The 19,811-nt window shown below is 42.0% G+C and overlaps 1 protein-coding gene across 1 annotated transcript in view; it reads left to right on the top strand.

Annotated features, from left to right (window-relative positions):
- The first annotated feature begins 244 nt into the window (after nt 1-244).
- Nucleotides 245-19,811, top strand: part of CACHD1 (cache domain containing 1) — a 122,750-nt gene continuing 103,183 nt past the window's right edge. The window contains exon 1 of the mRNA XM_083742844.1: nt 245-1,106. Within this exon, the coding sequence (XP_083598970.1) occupies nt 864-1,106 (243 nt within the window). The 5' untranslated portion in view covers nt 245-863. The remainder of the gene's footprint in view (nt 1,107-19,811) is intronic.

Below are 19,811 nucleotides of genomic sequence, written 5' to 3' on the forward strand. Positions count from 1 at the left end.
CAAAAATGATGGGGTGATCCTTTAAAGATGAACTTATTTATTTTTGGCATAAGCTTTGTTTGGTGCAAAGGATCCAAAATGATATCCTACGTTCGCTAGTAAACAAAGGTGGTTCTCCCTCCCCACTTTTCAATAGTTTCTGAACAGTGGGCTGTGATATGTTCTGCAGATTCTCGCAGCCCAACAGGTGAACGCTTCGCCTCTGGAAAAGCTTTGAGAGGACCCGGCTTTCCACAAACTGCACTGGCAGTTTGCACTGCACTGGCGATGATGTGGATTGGATGTGTTTGCTGGAAAGTTTCTGAATGTCTTAGAGGGCGGGGAGCAGTCAGCGGGGAGCGCGCGAGCCTTTCCCGGACTCTCGATTCCAATCCACACATTGTTGTGCACAAGAGCCTGCGCGCAGCTTGGTGGCACCAGACACCTCCCTTTCCCCCTCGGTGACTCCAATCCCGGCCCTGCCGCTCCTGCTCCTCTCTCTGTTCCGCAGTTTGCCGCTCTCCTCAGCCGCCGCTGTTTTCAGTCGGCAGCCGAGGCAGAGCTCCCAGTGTCCCCGGAGCTGGAGCGCAGGCGAGCCAAGCCACTGGCTGCCCGTCTCGGGGAGGAATCGGACGCGCGGCTCTGCTCGGCCGACCCATTCCGGCTGCAAAGAGGTCCGCGGAGGGCTCGTGCGCCCGGCGGCCCCTGCATGGAGGCGTCGGCCGCTGCTCCCCGGAGTCCCGAGGCGTAGCGCCCTCCTCCTCCGCCGCCTGCAATCCCACACCGAAGTTTGGGAGGCGCTCGGGAAAGTTTGAGCGCCGCGCTTTACGCACGGCGGTGGCCACCGTCCCCAGCAGGGCGCTCCAGAAGTCGCCCCCCGCATCATGGCGAGCAGGCCGGCAGAGCGCGAAGAGGCCGCCCGGCCGGCTCGCCGCTCCTCCGGCGGCTCGGCTCCCCCTTTGCGAAGGGGCAGCGTTGGCCAGCGGCCCTTCTGGGTTATCTACATGGCGCTTTTCTGGAGGCTTAGCGCCGCCGATTCGGAGTTTTCCATTTTGGACGAGGCGCAAGTTTTAGCCACTCAGATGAGGAAACTGGCCACGGAGGAGCTGGGGGTTGTCACCATGCAGGTAAGCTTCCCTTCTCCCCGGCGCTCTTTCCCATTCTTCCCCCTGAATTCTTCCCCTCCTCCTTTCTTTCTCTCTCAGCTTCGCTTCCTTCTTCCTGGTTTTCTTTCTTCCCTTTCCCTTCATCCTTTCCTTCCTGTTTTTCTCCCACTTTTCTTTTTTCTCTCATTCCAACCCCCCCCCCCGCTCTCTTTTTAAATCCTGTCTTCTACCTTTTCTCCCTTCTCCTCTCCCCCCCGCACCAGTGGGCTGCTGCTTGTTTATCTCCTCTGCCTTTCTGTTGCTTAAAATTTTGCTTGGAAGTGGCACCCCTCCCCTCAACTTGCAGGGAACTGGAGTTTTACCCGCTTAGTGGCGTCCCTTGCTAGATCTCCGATGTTGGAGCACCACGCTGGCTCTCACCGTTGTTGTTGGGGCGGGGGGCGGGTTAGGCAGAAAGAGCCTGTGTTTTCTTACCGTTTGCAGACTTTTGATCAGAGCAGGCTGCTGAATCCTTTCATATAAGAGCATCGATGAATGTTGAAACATGATCCGCTGGTTTCAGGCTGTTGCCCCCCTGGGCAGAGATACTTGAAGGAGGAGGCTTGGAACTGGGTTTTCTGCATACTGTGTCTGTGTGTGTTGTGTGTGTGTTGCCCCAAAGACCTGCTTCATTTTTGAGGTAGCTATGGAAATCCTTATCTTTGACAAATCCAATTTGGGCAGATTTGAGAAGCTTGAATGCTTCCAGCCACTTAACGCTAGGGTCGTAATTAGTAGCTAAAGCCAGACTACTTGGAAGCAAGTAAAATGAGATTTGATTGTTGACTAGCACTGCTTTCTCCTGGATCTTTTTGTGTGTGGTGGCAGAGTTCTCTTTAAAAAGAAAATGCATTAGCAGGACGATGATCCTATGCATGTTTTCTTGGAATTAAGTTTCATTGAGTTCAGGGGGCCTTCTTCCCAAGTAAATTAGGATAAGAGTGTATCCTAAAGCTATCATTAACATTTTCTCTTAAAGTTGCCAAATTGCTCAATAATTTTGCTGGGTAGAGGAAGAGAGAGCTCCTTCGTTGAAATACTTTTATTTAACATTTTAGAATTTCCTCCCCACCCCCAATTTTCAACCCAACAGCTAGGTAGGAAAAAATACTAGAAATATATCAGAAATATAAATGGAAATGCTGAGAGGATTGGTGTAGTTTTCTCTTTTTTTGCGAAAAACAAAACACAAAAAGCAGTTTAACAAATTTTTAGTATTTTAACTCCTGAAATGCATTTCCTGGCACTGGGTAATTTGCCCCAGTTCAGAAAGAGCGAGATGATTAGCAATTATAGTCTATCTCTGCCTTTGTGGTTGCATATTAATGACAGTTTGACTATTGTGCTTTCTGTAAAGGAGGCTAATAGCTGTGTTACAGCAACCAACTGCAGCCTCCCCTGACAAAAGGTGAAATTGGATCCCCAAACACACTGCAAATGCGAGGTAGGGTCAGTGGCAAAGGCAGTTTTAAAGCCTCCCAGATTGAAAAGGAGACACTTCGTGGAAGCAGCAGGGGTCTGTGCCCAAATGGCCCTTTATCTTCTTCAAACTGGCTCCTTTCTACTATCTTTTGAAATATTATTGTTTCGGCTCCCTCCTAGGGCTCTTGGGCTTTTGTCAGAGTTTCTTTCCCCCTCGTTTATTGTAAGAAACAGCACATTAAAAATGACTATGCTTAACAAGGTAGATAGTAGTAAATTATTGATATACTGAACTATGGAGAATTTAGAAGTCACTTCCCTTCTCCCACAAGAGCCGATGGCACATTTCTCTCCCTGTGTGTAATCTGTAGACTCTGGGAATACCATTAAAGGAAAATGCTACTATACCATTAAAAGAGATGCTCTCATTTTACGAACTTCCCCCTTACTGGTACATGCCTATGTTTGTGTAAAGTGGTCTTTTCTTTCTTTCTTTTTTACATCAGGGCATGTAAAAAATGCATTTGCATGCATTATTTGTCATGTTAATTCTTTAGCTTGTTGGGCGATTAAGTATCTGTCACTAAGAATTGTGGCTTTTAAAGGTTTATTGGCTTCCAGAAGAAATGTTTGATGCCCATACTAAATATATTGTCTTACTGTTAACTGGGACGGGTGAAGCTAGATGCCATCAAGACAGTAAAGCCAGAGATTGGTAAAAAAGAGAGTGGTAAAAAAAAAGTTCGTTGTTTTTCATTTGTTTCAAGCTTGCCATGGTTTCTGCAGAGACTTTACTGCAGAAGGAAGTTAGTGTAAAAATACTTAATTCAGAAGATGGTGATTTTGTTGACTTTTATGTATAATTTAGCTGTAGATACTGAAGCGTGTTTGTTGTCTCAAATATCTGCAGTCGTAAATCTGGTATAATATAGGAGATCTCCCTATGGTCCTGTTGACATCATCGGGTGTCCATAGTAATTGGGAATGTGTCAAAAAAGAAACTAGAGGAACAGTGAAGGACCTTTACATATCCTAATTGTTGTGAGTGGGTATCTAGCAGTGGAGACAGCAGGAAGGAGACCTAAAAACTCAGAGACCAACTAAAGGAGATATGGGGAATGACAAGGACAAAGCCCAGAGAAGAGAGAATACAGTAAATCAGGGCGAGACTGCAAGTTGTGATTGTAAGGAGGTAGAATTTGATTTCAAATGCCTTAAATGATTGATCAGAAGAACTGAAGGAGAGTGAAATGTTCTCCCTGACAATTAAGTTAAGGAGAGAGAAGGGGGTGGAGAAGCTGAATAGGTGATTCTGGGCTTTGAATAGTTCACATCATTATGTTTGGAGTAACAGGACTGTATAAGGAGGTGACACCACACAGAACAATGTGAAAATAAGAAAGCGGGTAGCCACTCCCAGGTTTGTGAAACCTAATGATGAGAGAATGGAAGGGGCTATCTGTATTTCAGTTGATTTGAAAGGCAAAACAGTATTTCTGTTCCCTGTGAGTGGGGTGGCAGTGAGATGACGTATCAAAAATGTTTGTCAGAGATTGACTTGAGTATATTTTAATCTATGGGAATTAGTTAAGATTGCCCATGAAGGCTGTTTGCAGAAGCAACCAGCCTCAGTCCCCCATCGCCTACAGAAATGGTCCCCACAAAGGGAGAAGGGATGAAGGAAACCTCTAAATCAGGGGTCTGCAACCTTTAAGACAAAAAGAGCCACTTGGACCCATTTCCGAAGAAGAAAAAAAACTGGGAGCCGCAAAACCATTGCGACATTTAAAACAAATATATCTCCAGAGCCGCGATCTGACAGCGGGTGGGAAGGTGACGTCGGGACAGTGCGTGACTAACGCACGCACCGCCCCCATGCGACATCACAGCCAGTACAGCGCCCGTCACAGTGGGGAGTGTCAGGGCGCACAATGCGCCTCCTCCCCTCGCTAGTATCCGCCCCGGAGCCGCGGCAAAGGTGTAAAAGAGCCACATGCGGCTCCGGAGCCGCGGGTTGCAGACCCCTGCTCTAAATCTTGAAGAAGCTGCAGGAAAGGTGAGAAGGGTAACCAAGGGTAACCAATGTGACAATCGGCCTCAGAAGACCCTGTAGTGGGTGGTTGTGTGCAGTAGAGAGCATGATAAGATTCAGAACTTTTGTTAGGTGTTTCTGAATTTCCTACAGCATTCTTTTGCTCCTGTTCCCGGATTTTCGTTTACTGCTGATATGTTTCCGTCTTCTGTGTTTTATTCTTACAGTTCTAATATCCCTTAATGTGAAATGCTTGAAGTTCTTATATAAATGTAACAAATTCATTCCAAAGCATGTTTGATATGGAGACATGCACCTATGTATAGTTGTGGGGAAAAACACACATCTGTTGCGCAGTGAGTGAGGTTAGTAGCAGGAATGCATTGATCTAAACATCAGGATTGTTTTTCATTTTGTATGGCACACAGAATTACTTGTAACTGAAATGTGGATTTAGGGCTTTTAATATAGATAGATGTGTTGATTTGCATTTAGTATAACCTGAAGCGTATGTAACCCGAGGTACCACTGTACTGCTAATGGAATGGCATGGCTTTCATTTTACAAAGAATGTGTTTCGTCTTTGATCAAAAAAGTTAAACAACCAACAAATGTGTGGTCTGAATTTGCATGGTTACAAATATTACACAAAATGTCTAAAGGATCCTTCATTTTGACCATTTGGTCTTATTCTGGTACTCGCTGGAATAAATAATCTAGAATATATAGACGTTTAATCAGTAATGGTTTTTTTAGTATTTTACTGAAAGCTAGTTATACTTTCCTTAACCTAGTCTCTAAAAGGTGTGTTGTGGTTTATAAATGAGAAATGCTATGACTCAGAAAAAGGTAATACATTATACCTAGGGTCACATCCAGTGTTAGTCATACTCAGAGTAGACCTGTTGAAATTGATATGATTTTTCAATTCATTTCAATGGGTATACTCTGAATAAAAAATATGTGTAAGGTAACATCCTAAGGCTTCAATGGTATACCTGGTATATAGGAATTTGGCCACAATTGTAAGGTATCTTAGTATCTTGCTATACTTTTTGTCAGGCTGTACTGGTAGGCTGGTTCTGAACTGTTTGCTTGTGTCTGGGAAATTGGAATACCGGTAAATATGAAGTGACTAGCAATATCATTATTGGGGGATTTGTTTCCTGATAGACCAGTGAAATAACCTTACCAGAATTGGAATGAAACCTTAAGTACTTTTAGCTGGAAGTGAAACCCATTGAGCTCAGTGAAACTGCCTTCTGAGTAAATACGCATAGGATAAGACTGTTAGCCATTCCTATTTGTGAATTCTTTGAAGAAGGAAAAGCTAGTTCATGCATGTGTACAGTATACGTCACTTGAACACTAAATACTTATTTTACATACAAGAGACTTGGCCAAAAAGTGTGAATTGTCATTATTATTTATTAAATTTCTATACCAAAGATCACAGGGCAGTTCACAGTATAAAATGGTCTCCTCTGAATAATAATTGTGTTTGAATTTGGTATTGGAGGATATAAAAGTACTGTTGATGATGATTAATCGCTAATAGAGTAATGTGCATGTATCTGACCCTTTCGTAAGATGCAAACTAGGTGTTACATGGGAGATGCTTTTATAAAATGAAAAAGCACATTGTTATGAAAATCAGGTGTGGGAGGCTTCCAGCTTTGATAGAAAACTGTGTTAGGAAGGCCTTCTCTTTATGTTATGTTAATTGTTCTGCTTAAAATCCACACACACCCAATTGGATGGATGGAAAAGTAGGAGACAATTACATGCATTCTCTATGCATTATCCAAGTTGTTCCTAAGATAATTCTGTTCATTCCCCATCATGTATCCACTGTACCTTAGTATTTGGAGATATGTGTCTTTGTCCCTCATCCCTAACAAGTATAAGTTACAAAATGTCAAAATATTTATCATGTTAGTGTATTATAATTAGTACTGTGCTGAAATCTGCCCTCCCAATTTTACAAAAAAGTTTGTGAAATAGGTTTTAAAATTTTCTTATTCTTAGGACACATTATAATTTATGTAGGTTTTGAGTTTTCCTTGTTATTGGAAAGTGGCCAAAGATAGTTGTGTTTGGTTTTCCTTTCAATAAACAAATCTGTAGGCTGCCTGCACTTCCTGATCTGAAAAAGCCCATGGGGGAAGACATCTCTGGATATCTCCCTCTGGACTTTAATTGACGTGTGGGCACCTGGGAAAGCTGCAGAGGGGAAATTCTGTATTCAGCCCACAGTGCTGTTGTACTCTGGCCACTAAACAGCATATAATTAAAATAGGAAGAGTAAGTGTATCATCATCACCCCAGCTCTTGATAGGTTTCTATTGTTACATACCCCTGATCTGAGAGGGGAAGGTCAAAGAGGTTTCTTGGCTCTGCATAGCACGAAACATCCTCATGTTTTGTATTTAATGAAGCAAAAACAGGCTTAAAATATGCAGGGGTCAGTGGATCACTTCAAAATTGGGAGTACTTAGTAATTGGATGAGGCATTGTGCTAGCTGAAGGTTTAGCATATGAAAAGCTGCTGTTTTGTCGAGTAGAAAAATTCCCAAGATTGTTTTAACACAGAACTGCTTATATAAAAGTGAATGTGTCTGACCGCAAGGAACACCACACATTAATTGTACTTCAGGCTAAAGCAGGAGTAGCCAATGTGCTGCCCTCCAGATGTTGCAGGAATACAACTTCCATCATATTTGACAGTTGGCCATGCTGGCTTGGATTGAAAGGAGTTGGAGTTGAGCAGCATCTGGGAGATAATGCTACATTGGCTACCCTAGTCTAAAGTAGGACGACCAGATAGAAAATATAGGATTCCTGTATGTATTAATAGTTTTGCAGAAGAGGGAATTTTAGCACGTGTTGCTTGACCTGCAAGCAACATCTGCAGGTTTCTCCTCTTCTATAGCTACTAAAGGTGCAAATAGTCTTGCTTGGCCATCTTTGCCTAAAGGCTTCTGCCTTACTATTTATTGCATTATTTACACACTTGGAAAATTGTTGAAGCTAAAGGAAACATGAGAGGGAAGAAAATTCCCCTTCCTTCTGCTCTGCTTTGTGTCTTTGGCAGTGCTTTGGGCTACATTATCTATTGGCATAACTCGGCCTACAGAGAATTAAAGCATTTGTATAAAAGTCAAATTATTCTAGTTTCACCAGACAGTCGGGCTTTGTCTGTGGCTTATGACATGATGGTGGAAAGTGATCAAATAAATGTGATTTGTTAAAACAATTGACAAAGGGATCCCAGCTCTAATTATGTAGAACAAGATTTAAAATATTAATTAGCCCTAAGTTTGACAGAAACACGTTAATTGTTCTGCTGGTGTGTAAATGTATAATCTGGTGTCACTGGGGCACACATTGCTGTGGTCTGCTTCATAGTATATAGAAGACTTATGCTGCCAGGAGTTCAGATGACCAGAGGATTCTAATTGCAATTGTATGGAAGAGACAAACCTATAAGCAAAGATGGTTGAGAACACTTGACTATACCAGTGTATATCTAAATTTTGCAATCCAAAAAGGTGGACATGGACTACATACTCCATGCTTGTGGGTTTCATATGCAGATTGACTGAGCATCAAGGAGGGATCTGTTTATAGGCACCTGCAGATCTTGCACCACAGGCAACTTCACCTGAAACACAGTGCTCAAAGGATAAGCAAGGATCTGCAAGCTAACTAATGAGAGTGATATCATCAATGTTTTGATGAGTCAGTGACTAGTTTAGGCTGGAACGCCTCTCTTCATAGGTGTCAGCCTGTCCTTTTCAAGAACAGCAAGGGAGATGGCACTTACTCTCCTCATACCACTGGAAAGGGCTGGAGCAGGACATTTTCACATTGGCCAGGGGTGCCAAAGTGTTGCGCAGCTGTGTGTTTAGGCCATAGGTGGCAAGAAATTCCATGCAGGAGAATGTGTTGGCTGGAGTGCTCTTTCCTTGCTCTGCATCCAGCATGGAAACCCAAGCAGCCTGGTAGAGAAAGGAGACTCCCTCCTCTAGCATGGAAATGTGACAGCCTGCCACCAGAGCAACATCGTTCTCCGTCCTTCCTCTGCAAGGAGGCTAGAAATTTTGTTTTGGCAGAATATTAACTTTTGTGGGCCTGTTTACAAGGTTGGCATTTTCTTCTCAAATAGTCCAGAAGCTTCATGTCAGTCCTGATGAATTAGCAAGCAATACAAGTGAATTTTATTTTAAACAACATTTAACGGTTTTCTATGGGTGTAATAAGGGACGCGGGTGGCGCTGTGGGTAAAACCTCAGCGCCTAGGACTTGCCGATCGCATGGTCGGCGGTTCGAATCCCCGCGGCAGGGTGCACTCCCGTCGTTCGGTCCCAGCGCCTGCCAACCTAGCAGTTCGAAAGCACCTCTGGGTGCAAGTAGATAAATAGGGACCGCTTACCAGTGGGAAGGTAAACGGCGTTTCCGTGTGCAGCTCTGGCTCGCCAGATGCAGCTTGTCACACTGGCCACGTGACCCGGAAGTGTCTGCGGACAGCACTGGCTCCCGGCCTATAGAGTGAGATGAGCGCACAAACCTAGAGTCTGGCAAGACTGGCCCGTACGGGCAGGGGTACCTTTACCGTTACCTTATGGGTGTAATATTTTAGTAATATTTTGCACTAATCTAATGGCATGCAATATTGTAATATTTTAGACTGTAGTTCTGAGAACCTTGTTGCTGTCAGCTGCCTTTGGCATCCCTATGGTGAGGAAGAAAAGAGGAGCTCGATAACCATTGCTGTATTTTGAGGTATCTTTGACTTTCCAACCACGTGCAACTTCAGTAATGAAAACCTCCTCTTAAGATAGGGGCATTCAGCTGCTTTTGTGCAAACTGTTGTTGCTACTTATCATCCCAAAAAACTCCCATATTTCATGCAGTAAACAGGCTCTGAAAATCAGAGGCCACAGACCGTGATAAAAAAAAATCTGCTTTTTCAGATTGTACATATCAGTTTGATTTGGTTTCAGTTGTATGTAAATCTTATTATATCATTCATATATATATATATATATATATATATATATATATATATGATATAATAAGATATGATATATATATATATATGATATAACATATAATATATATGTGTGTGTGTGTGTGTGTGAGAGAGAGAGAGAGAGAGAGAGAGAGAGAGAGAATCAAGGTGTTTCTGTGGTTTTTGAGCTGAATATTAACATGTTGTTGTGTAGTGTCTTCCTCACTAGGTGTGCTAGTTGATGTCATACCTACACAAATTGAAGAAAATAACAATAGTGCACAAATCATCATCATTATGGTTTATTTATATGCTGCCTCTCTATAAACCATGTGCTAGGCAGCTTGCAACATAAAAAGATTTACATCATTACAAAATGATAACAAAAATAATCATAACCAATAAATTAAAATCTCAATGTAGTTAAGCAATTCCCACATAAGACATAATAAGATCTAGCAATAAAGATTAAAAAATAATCATATTTTTAATCAAATGCAAAAATTAAGCATGTCCAAAATTAAACATTGACCCCAACAAAACTCCTAAACAGTACCCCTATGCCAATCCCAAGAGTCTCTAGGCATGCTGAGCAGCAGGTCCTGCAGGAATCATATCAAATATAGTCTCTCTGGCCTCTTTAGCAGCCTCAGTCAGTACCCCACCCACCCAGGCCACATGAAAAGAGCATGTAAAGCAGGACTTGCAGCAAACCCATGCCCTATCATGGTCAAGGAACCCACCGTAGGATAAAATAGTGAGATGGAAACTATACCTGTACAGTGGTCCTTGCTCATCTCCTGTAAAGATCTGTGTAGAACAGCACTCAGGTTCTAGTAATTTTCCTGTTAGCTAGGCAAACTAAACTGAGTTGATCTGACTTACATGGGAAAAGTAGATTTCTCATTGTTTGGTGCTATTCCTGTGAAGCAAGATGTCCTCCGATTTGTTGGTCAGTGAACGAAAGGAAGTGGTTTTAAAGATGTGACTTTGAGTGTTGGAATTTGGTAGTTCCAAATGTAATGCAGGCTACCAAAGGAAGTTGCCAGCTAACTGCTGTGGCACATCACTTGCTTTTGAATGAACTGAGACAGAGTGAGAATGGAGTTTGGGCTGTTACCTTCCACATGAGCCAAGGGGCCTCCTATCCTCATGCCCTGGAAGAGATGTCTGAAGCTGATTTTCATCTGTTTGCTTTAGAGAGAGGGTTGTTACTTTCCATGTTGTGACCATCAGAAAAGAAAGATGACATGCGTTTTGTCTCTTTGAGAATTATTGCTGTGCACACCGGTTATCGGTTCATCTCAAGGAACGACAGGACGCAGCTATTAAATTGCTAGATATTCCTGATGCATTCATATCACTTTGTTTATAAAACAAATTGCCTCTTCTCAGCAATTGCCAGGTACATGAACAAAATAATGACATTGTCAAAGGTGATGGTAGAATAGTGGACTGACGGAGGATTCTTCAATACTGAGACTGTAGGAGAGTTATAGTTAAGGTCATATGCAAAGTGCATTGAAGGACCACTTCAGGGAGTTGTGGAATCCATTCATGGAAACTGTTTATGTGCAGAGAATGCGCAAAAATGTTGCAACTCTTTTTGAGGAGCAGCTTGTTAACAAAAGTGGCACCTTATTTGCATGGCACTGAAGAACAATTTGCATCTGTTTGGTATGCCTGCCAAGTTGAATAGCAATAAAAAATACTACCCTGAAGACAGATGTTACGGACTAAATGGTATTTTAAATCAAGATGTTGATATTGGAACAGTTTCCCAGATGTGAGAATCAGAGCTTTTCTCCAATGCTGTCAAGTGTATATCTATTGGCATCAAGTAACATTTCTTACCAGTTCTAGAGGAGAATCGGCACAACTCTGGTGCCATAATATGTGGTTGATAGTTTGAGATGAGGCTATGCATGCTGAAGACATTCCAGGAATATCTTTAGATATTATCAGTCTTTTACCTGCAGAGAAATGGAAAATATCTTGGTCTGGGATAAATGCAACCTCTCCAGTTATTAAGAGTTCAAAGGAGGAACCAGGAAGCGGATACTTCCCAGCTGTTAATACAAAGAACTAACAGAATATATATGAGAACTTTATATGAAAAACAGATATTTCAGCTGATTAGGACCTTTGCAGATTTTGTTACATAACTACTATGGTTACATAACTACTATGGTGTACATCATGTCCTTACAGCCAGTCTTATACTATACAGAGTGCTGACAATGCCAACAAGACAACCCATCAAAATAAGACTGCAGTTCTATGCACAACTTACCTGGGGGTCCATCTTATTGAACTCAGTGGGACATATATCTGAAGGGATTGTGTTGTAAAACTTTTATTTCAACAATAGAGCAAATTAACTCTTTTGCCAACTGAATTAAGCTTTGTGTTATAACACTTTGGTGTATACTCGGTTTACATTAATTATAAGCATCTTGCTAGAACTAAAGTTGACCAGATTAACAGCTCAAATGTATTTCTTCTTTTTAAGCTTCTGGTTGATGTAGATTATTTAAATATCTGACAAACTTTTTTTTTTTTAATGTTAAAGCTGATAAATGCTTTATGGGGCCATTTCCCCTTCAAAAATGGTGTATACTACTGTAATTGGAGTGGAAGTCAGTGAAGTAAAATATCATCTGTTTTACATGATTGTGTGTTGGTTTGGTTCCAATCATAACAGTGTTTTAAGAGACTCTCTGAATGCTCAGGACTACAGCATTTTTCATCATGTTCCTCTTCCACTTGCTTTTTTTATGAAACATTTTGGAAAGATATAACAAGGCCCTAGTGGAAAGGCAGTTAATGTTGTCATGCTTAGGAGGAGGAAAAAATCTGAATTTTTAATTAGGCTTTAGTTGTTTCTTCAAAGCGTCAAGGCATCATTAGTGATGTAAGTCTTGTTGCATTAGCGGAGACTGACATTTCACTTCAAACACAGAGAATGCAGCTGTCCTGTGCAGATAAAAGTTGCCAAATGTGGTGCAGCAAGGTGGATTTGTAGATAATTAGCTGTCCCATTTTTACTGCTGTGCTGAAGAACCCTGCCAGTCATGTCGGGGAAAAGAGAAAGCTGGAATTATTAACTGGGAGAAAATCCAAATATGCCATAAAACACTTCTGGAATCACTTCAGCTGTGGCAGGGCTGATAAGATGTATGTTAAGGGAGCACACAAAATGAGTACAGTATATGATATCGCAAGCTGCCGCCGCCACCTTTTTAATTAAAAAACCCTCAAAACTTTAATTTAGTCAACTGGAAATAGCATGGGCTATAATGAATCCTTTACTGTGTAGTAAAATAATTGCTTTGGATCCATTAGTCTGAACAAGACTTTGTAGCAAATAATGTAGTATGGCATAGTTTTGAATGAACCCTTCTGGATCAAGATACCCCAAAGTAATCCAGCATTACTGGATCAGTCCAGTATCCTGCTTTACCACAGCAACTGGTATTCAGTGATAGACGGTCTCTTGAATGTGGAGGTTACCGTATGTAGAGTTCTCATGACTAACAGCCATTGCCAGTCCTGTCCTTCATGAACTTGTATGTCTAACTGATAGTGGCTGTTGTGTTGTGACAACGAATGCCATAAATATATCACTCCTTTTTATTGAAACATTTTGAAAGAAAGTGGGGGTAGTAATTCGCTGGTTTCTTAGTTTTAGTTGCTCCTGCTCAGTGTGTGAAGTTCCGTGGTGGACCATACAAGTACAGAAATGAACCTTCAGCAGAGGTCTCCTACAAGCTTTATACGCTTCCATGTTCTTTGAAAGCCTGATCAGAACTTGGTTTAAGAGCTTAACTGACTTCACTAGGTGGTTAATGCCCGCACTCCTATGGTTCACCATTAACTAGATTTGAAACTATGGTCTGAAGCTAATTGCAAGTTTCAGGTTAATAGCAAAGCTTAGTTTAGCATTCAGCATCCATAAGGTTAGTGCTGATAAAAGTTTCATCTGTGGCAAGGCTGGTTGGAAGAGGGGAGGGAGGATTTGTGCCATACGTAGGTGAGAAGGAGCCCACCTTCTTGTATGATCTAGTTGTAGTTATTATGTGCTGGGATTCACTGGTGTTTGCTGTGATAAACATATAAGACCAGTTCTGATGCAACAAACTATAGTTTGTTAACTCAAGAATGACATCAGGACCGTGTGCGCCTTTGCTCCTGAAATGCTGTGGTTGACATTATTCATGCTAGAAGCCCCCACAGCTGTTGTGCAAGGGGAGGAAAGCAGCAGTGGGGTAAATATGCAGTCCCAATTCTTGTTCTTGACTTAATAAGCCAAAGTTTATGAAACCAAGTTCATGACCTCTGAAACAGCCCTAAAGTGCAAAGGAGTTCCCAACTCAGAGGACACATATGCAGTTGTACTTGGTTAGTGCATGTAATCCGAAGTGTTTAGAGGATGTACATTTCCCTAGTGCCATGCAACGTGTGAATGTATATCCAGTGTTCAATAAATAAATGAAAACTAAAATAAAGTGTGAATGGTTGTACAATGCATCTGTAGGCTATGTTTACTGAAGGCATTCATGTTATAAATGACTCCATGGGTGCAGCGGGGGGGCAGCTGCCCCCCCCCAGTCAATACAATTCAGTAATAGTACATAGCAAACCGAGGCCTGCCCCCACAAAAAAAAAATTCCTGGCTACGCCCATGGATGACTCATGATAGTACATTTTAGTCCCATAAATTTGAAAAGTATATTCTCATAATGGCTAGTTGCAGAAGGCTTTCATCACATTTGGTGACTGTTTCCTCTTGTTATTGTAATGTAACAGTTGCTTGGATTTAGCACCCAGAAAATTAAGTGGAGATGGGTGTATAAATAATTTGTAATGTGTATATGGAGCGACTTTTACCTTAAATAGCACCATGCCTTTAGATAGCAATCACCAATAATCAAAGAAATTGCATTCTAGTTTCAGGGAGATAAGTGGTTTTTGAAAGGAGCAAGAGGCCCCATTAGTGAAAGCATGCCTCTAGTTAAGAACAGTTTCAGGTTAAGAACGGACCTCCGGAATGAATTAAGTTCATAACTAGAGGTACCATTGTGTAATATAGCTTGCTCATTTATTTTTTCTTGGACTCCCCCCCCTCTATAGCAATATACATGTCTCTCTGTTTTGCCCTCACAGTAAATTTGAGGCAGTCCCAGAATCATTGGTGACTGGACCTAATGGTCAGGGGTTCCTTTACCTTTACCTTTAAGCTCATTCCTATTTTCCTTTCTCTTCAGTGAAATCAGTGACTAGATGGCCTCTTCCAGTGGCGTAGCGTGGGGGGTGCAAGGGGGGCCGGCCGCACCGGGCGCAACATCTGGGGGGGCACGCTCCACGGGTTAGGGGGCGCAAAATCCCGTGGGGGTTAGGGGGCGCAAATTACTTGCCTTGCCCCGGGTGCTGACAACCCACGCTACGCCACTGGCCTCTTCAACCTACAGAGCAGATGGTCTGTGCATGTAGGTGCGTACATGTGTGTACAAGACCAGCACAGGCATATTCTACAAATTCTCTACATGATATAAATCAGTATTGATTCTGATACAATTTTAGGCAAATTCTGTTGTTGCATACAGTCAAGGCACTGCTAAAACACTCTGAAATTAGAAAATATCTGAATCATATATTATTGTTACTAAAAAACAAGACTATTGTTGCTAAAGAAGACTATTGAAGAAAGGTTTTTGTGTGTGCATATACCACAGTGTGTGTGTGTATTCAACAATAGCTATTGGTGGTTTATACAACTTTTCTGTCAGCAAATACCAAAAGTTGAATACAAAGGGAAAATCAAAATGTCACATAAAACCACTTTAGTAACAAACAGAAACAAATAAGAGTAGCAAAAGATCAAGCCACAACTCCCACAAACCAATTTTTTAAAACTACTAGCCCTTTTTATAAAGGTTGGTGGAACAGGAGAGTCTTTACTAATTTTCTAAAACCGATAAGTATTGTAAGTAGGTCAGCCTATAGGCAGTTTTTTCTGTAAGTCAGACATTCATTTGACCTAATGCAAATGTGGATTCCTGCAAATTAATGATAAGGGAGATTCATATGTGTGTAGGCGTTCCCATATGTGTGTAGGCGTTATACTGGACAAGTTAGAGCAGGGTGTCTATCCAGATGTTGTTCCAGCTAAAACTTCCATTGTCCTGGCCGAGGTTAAGGGATAGAGTCCAGCTGCCACTGGACAGCCACCTGTTCCCCATTCTTGACTGAGAGCTTTAAGTGTTCTATAAGCAGCACCTTAAAATGATATTGGAAACAGACAGAAGTACTTAAGGCCTCCTTCAGACCTCCAGGTGTATTCTGAAACATTTCATTGATACAATAATAATGCTTTGGTGGTGGATTTATACTCTGCTATCCACACATTTATGCTGCACTCTTACACTATAACTCCTGCCAACCTAGCAGTTCGAAAGCACATCAAAGTGCAAGTAGATAAATAGGTACCACTCTGGCGGGAAGGTAAACGGCGTTTCCGTGCACCGCTCTGGTTCCCCAGAAGCGGCTTAGTCATGTTGGCCACATGACTGCTGTATGCCTGCTCCCTCGGCCAGTAAAGCGAGATGAGCACCGCAACCCCAGAGTCGGCCACAACTGGACCTAATGGTTAGGGGTACCTTTACCTTGCACTATAACGCAGCAAAAGTAGGAGTATAAAAACCCAACAATAACATTTGTGGTATGAAAAGTCATAGGAGTTCATCAAGACATTACAGGATGTGCACTGTTTAAAAACAAAGTATTATATATGTACTAAAACCTTTGCAGGCACATGCAGTATTGAAAGTGGGATTGTGTATAATGCCATCATGAACACACATCATCAAGAATGCACAATAAAAAGGGTGTCTGAAGCGGCTCTGGAATGGACTCTGTGACTTGCATTTTACAAGAGAACACATGATTTAGCACACTTTTAATTATTTCTTCACCAAGAATGTTTTCGATGTTTTGCGAAAATTGCTAAATTCACCGAAGGATGTGAAGTGCCTTCTCAGAAAGAAACCTCCCTTTAGTTCTGTGGGACTTACTCTCAGGTAGGTGTGTGTAGGATTGCAGTCTTAAGTGAGAGGCTGCTTTAAAAAGACACACCGAATAGCGAGGTTCTAATAAACCTCACGCATGGGAATTGGGTAAGTGGGATTTGAATGTGTTTGTAATACATTTGGAACCAACTATGTGATGTAAGGCAAGGGACGTGGGTGGCGCTGTGGGTTAAACCACAGAGCCTAGGACTTGCCAATTAGAAGGTTGGTGGTTCGAATCCCCGCAATGGGGTGAGCTCCCGTTGTTCAGTTCCTGCTCCTGCCAACGTAGCAGTTCGAAAGCATGTCAAAGTGCAAGTAGATAAATAGGTACCGCTTCGGCGGGAAGGTAAAACGGTGTTTCTGTGCGCTGCTCTGGTTCGTGAGAAGCAGGCTTAGTCATGCTGGCCACATGACCCAGAAGCTGTACACTGGCTCCCTCGGCCAATAAAGCGAGATGAGTGCCGCAACCCCAGAGTCGGCCACAACTGGACCTAATGGTCAGGGGTCCCTTTACCTTTACCTTTATGTGATGTAAGAGTAAACAGTTCCATTTCTATATACTCATACATGCTAATTGCGAAGCCTTGGAATTTTTCCTCTTAGTGTGAAAATTAAAATCTTGATCATGCGTGTAAATTAGTGTGTGAGCTTGTGCTTCACAATCTCTTTATAAAATGTGTGCACATTAAAGGGATGTTTTTAATAGAGGTACTGCCTGGATGAAAGAATGCTTTGTGGATAGAAGCTATTGTGCATTTCTGAATCTCTCGGCAGTTCCTGTGGAGCTTCCAAAGTCCCTGTGACTGAGCAAAAAAGAAGGAGGAAAAAAAACCCTTCTAATTTTAAGCTTGAATGGAGAATAATTGGAGGTGGAGGAAAGGGAGAGAGGGATGGGGATTGGGGGATGGGAATTGGTAAAGGATTGGTATTGGCATTTGCGATGTGAGCATTTAATACTCTTCATTCATCCTCCTGCAAATGGAGCTTTTGCATTTGCATTCTGACTGTGAAGGGAAAGCAAGGTTTTCTTATTTCATTCAGATTTAGACATCTTGTCATAGGTATAAGATCCAGACCATGTGTTGGTTCAGGTCCTACCAGTAGTGTGTGCTTATTTTCCCTATTAGCTAATATTCTAGTTTATATTACTTAAAAGAACAGTTTACAGATTACAGGGGTTATTTTGTCTTGAAAATATATTATTGATTAGCAATGGCAGAATGTTTATAAATTCTTCTTCCTCCATTAAGAAACAACAGAACTGTTTGTTCTACATGAGGTGCAATAAATGATGCTGTCTAAAGGAAAATAAAAAGGCAGGGTGCTTATGTTTTGTTAGAATATGCAGGATCTATTTTCTTCTTATTCAAGGGAGTTCATATTGGACTCTCCAGTCCCCTTGTAAATGTTTTGGCATCTTCTAAAGCGAAAGCATGCTGTAAGTCAGTGTTTGTTATCAGTTATTATGTATTTACATTGATCCATCTCTTTCCACAAGAAGATGTTAAACGTTCATTAAATATAGTGGTACCTCGGGTTAAGAACTTAATTCGTTCTGGAGGTCCGTTCTTAACCTGAAACTGCGCTTAACCTGAGGTACCATTTTAGCTAATGGGGCCTCCCACTGCCGCCACGCTGCTGTTGCACAATTTCTGTTCTCATCCTGAAGCAAAGTTCTTAACCCGAGGTACTATTTATGGGTTAGCGGAGTCTGTAACCTGAAGCATCTGTAACCCAAGGTACCACTGTACAAAAGAGGCTTGCCCGGCACAGGCAACACTAAATGCCTGACTTCTAGGTGAGGCTAGTTGGGCATCTGAAACATGGGTGGACTATGTGGGAAGGGGAAACTAGCAATGTTCTTCTGGATCTCAGTGATTGAGCTCTAGTGTAGCTCAGGCTGTCCTGATCCTGGATCCAAGTTGCTCAGGGCTTTGTGAATCAACACCTTGGACCTGGCCTGGTATATGCAGCCAGTTGCGATGCTTTAGCAGAGGTGTCACATGTTGTCAGCTTCCTGCACCCATCAGCAGTTTACCCACTGCATTTTGAACCAGTTGGAGTTTTCACACTAGACCTAAGGCCAGCCTCACACAGAGCAGTAATCCAATCTCAAGGTTACCAATGTATGGACTCCAGTGGCCATGTTATTCTGATTCAGATATATCTGTAACTGGCATACATGACAAAGATGGTGAAAGGCATTCCTAGCCACAGAGGTCACTTGGGGCTCTGATGATAAAGCAGGGTTAGGAACTGGGATAGAAAAGCTAGGAGCCAAATGGCTTCTGGGACCTGGGTTGTGGGCGCCAAAACAGAATGTCTTAGTTGCCACTGGGGTGGGGGGAGAAGGGTGGCAGCAATACTTTTTATTCATTATTTTGATAATCATGAACTAATATGCTGTTCACATAAGTGACACATAGTTAATATCACATTTTTAGCAAAAATTGTTAATACATGTTTAATTTGGTGTTGGCAATAAAAATACTGGCATCATACTTCAATTTTCAGAACATTCTACTCTTTATGATTAAGCTCCTTGATATATTGTCTGTCCTTAACATATACTTTGAGGCTTCAAAGTGCATACATTTCAGTAATCCTTGAGTGTCAGCCAGGTGCAAAGAATGGCACCCAGACTTTTTGAGGTGCTTGCAAGTGGAGAATCTTTAGGCGCAAAATGCTAATTTTGGCACCCTGCTAATTTCGAACCCTGTGATAAAGATGTATCCAGGAGTATCTGCACCTGCCCCTTTAGATAGAGTGCAGCCCTGTCCAGAACAGGCAACTGGCCTATGTTCTGGACATGGAAACTACCTACCCATAAAGCCTCTACTTCAAGTTTATTGCTCCTGTTCCTGGCCTCCACTGCATTAAGGCAGCGGTTTGGGGCTTGCATAGCCTCTCTTGATTCAGAAGTTATGCAGAAGTAGAGCTGATTCAGATGTTACAGAGAAACAGAGTTTTGGATTATTATTTTTGTTCACACCATAGGATGGAATAACAATTATCCATTTGTTTCCATCTCACACAACCAGTGTATTTTATTTACTGGGTAGCAAAACAATTGAAACAGGAAATGACCTGAGATACGGTTTCCATGACACCCTTCAGTCGCGTTCAGTTTTCAAGAAGATGAAAGGCTA

This window comes from Podarcis gaigeae (assembly GCF_964106915.1).
Source record: "Podarcis gaigeae genome assembly, chromosome: 6".
NCBI classification, from domain to species: Eukaryota; Metazoa; Chordata; class Lepidosauria; order Squamata; family Lacertidae; genus Podarcis; species Podarcis gaigeae.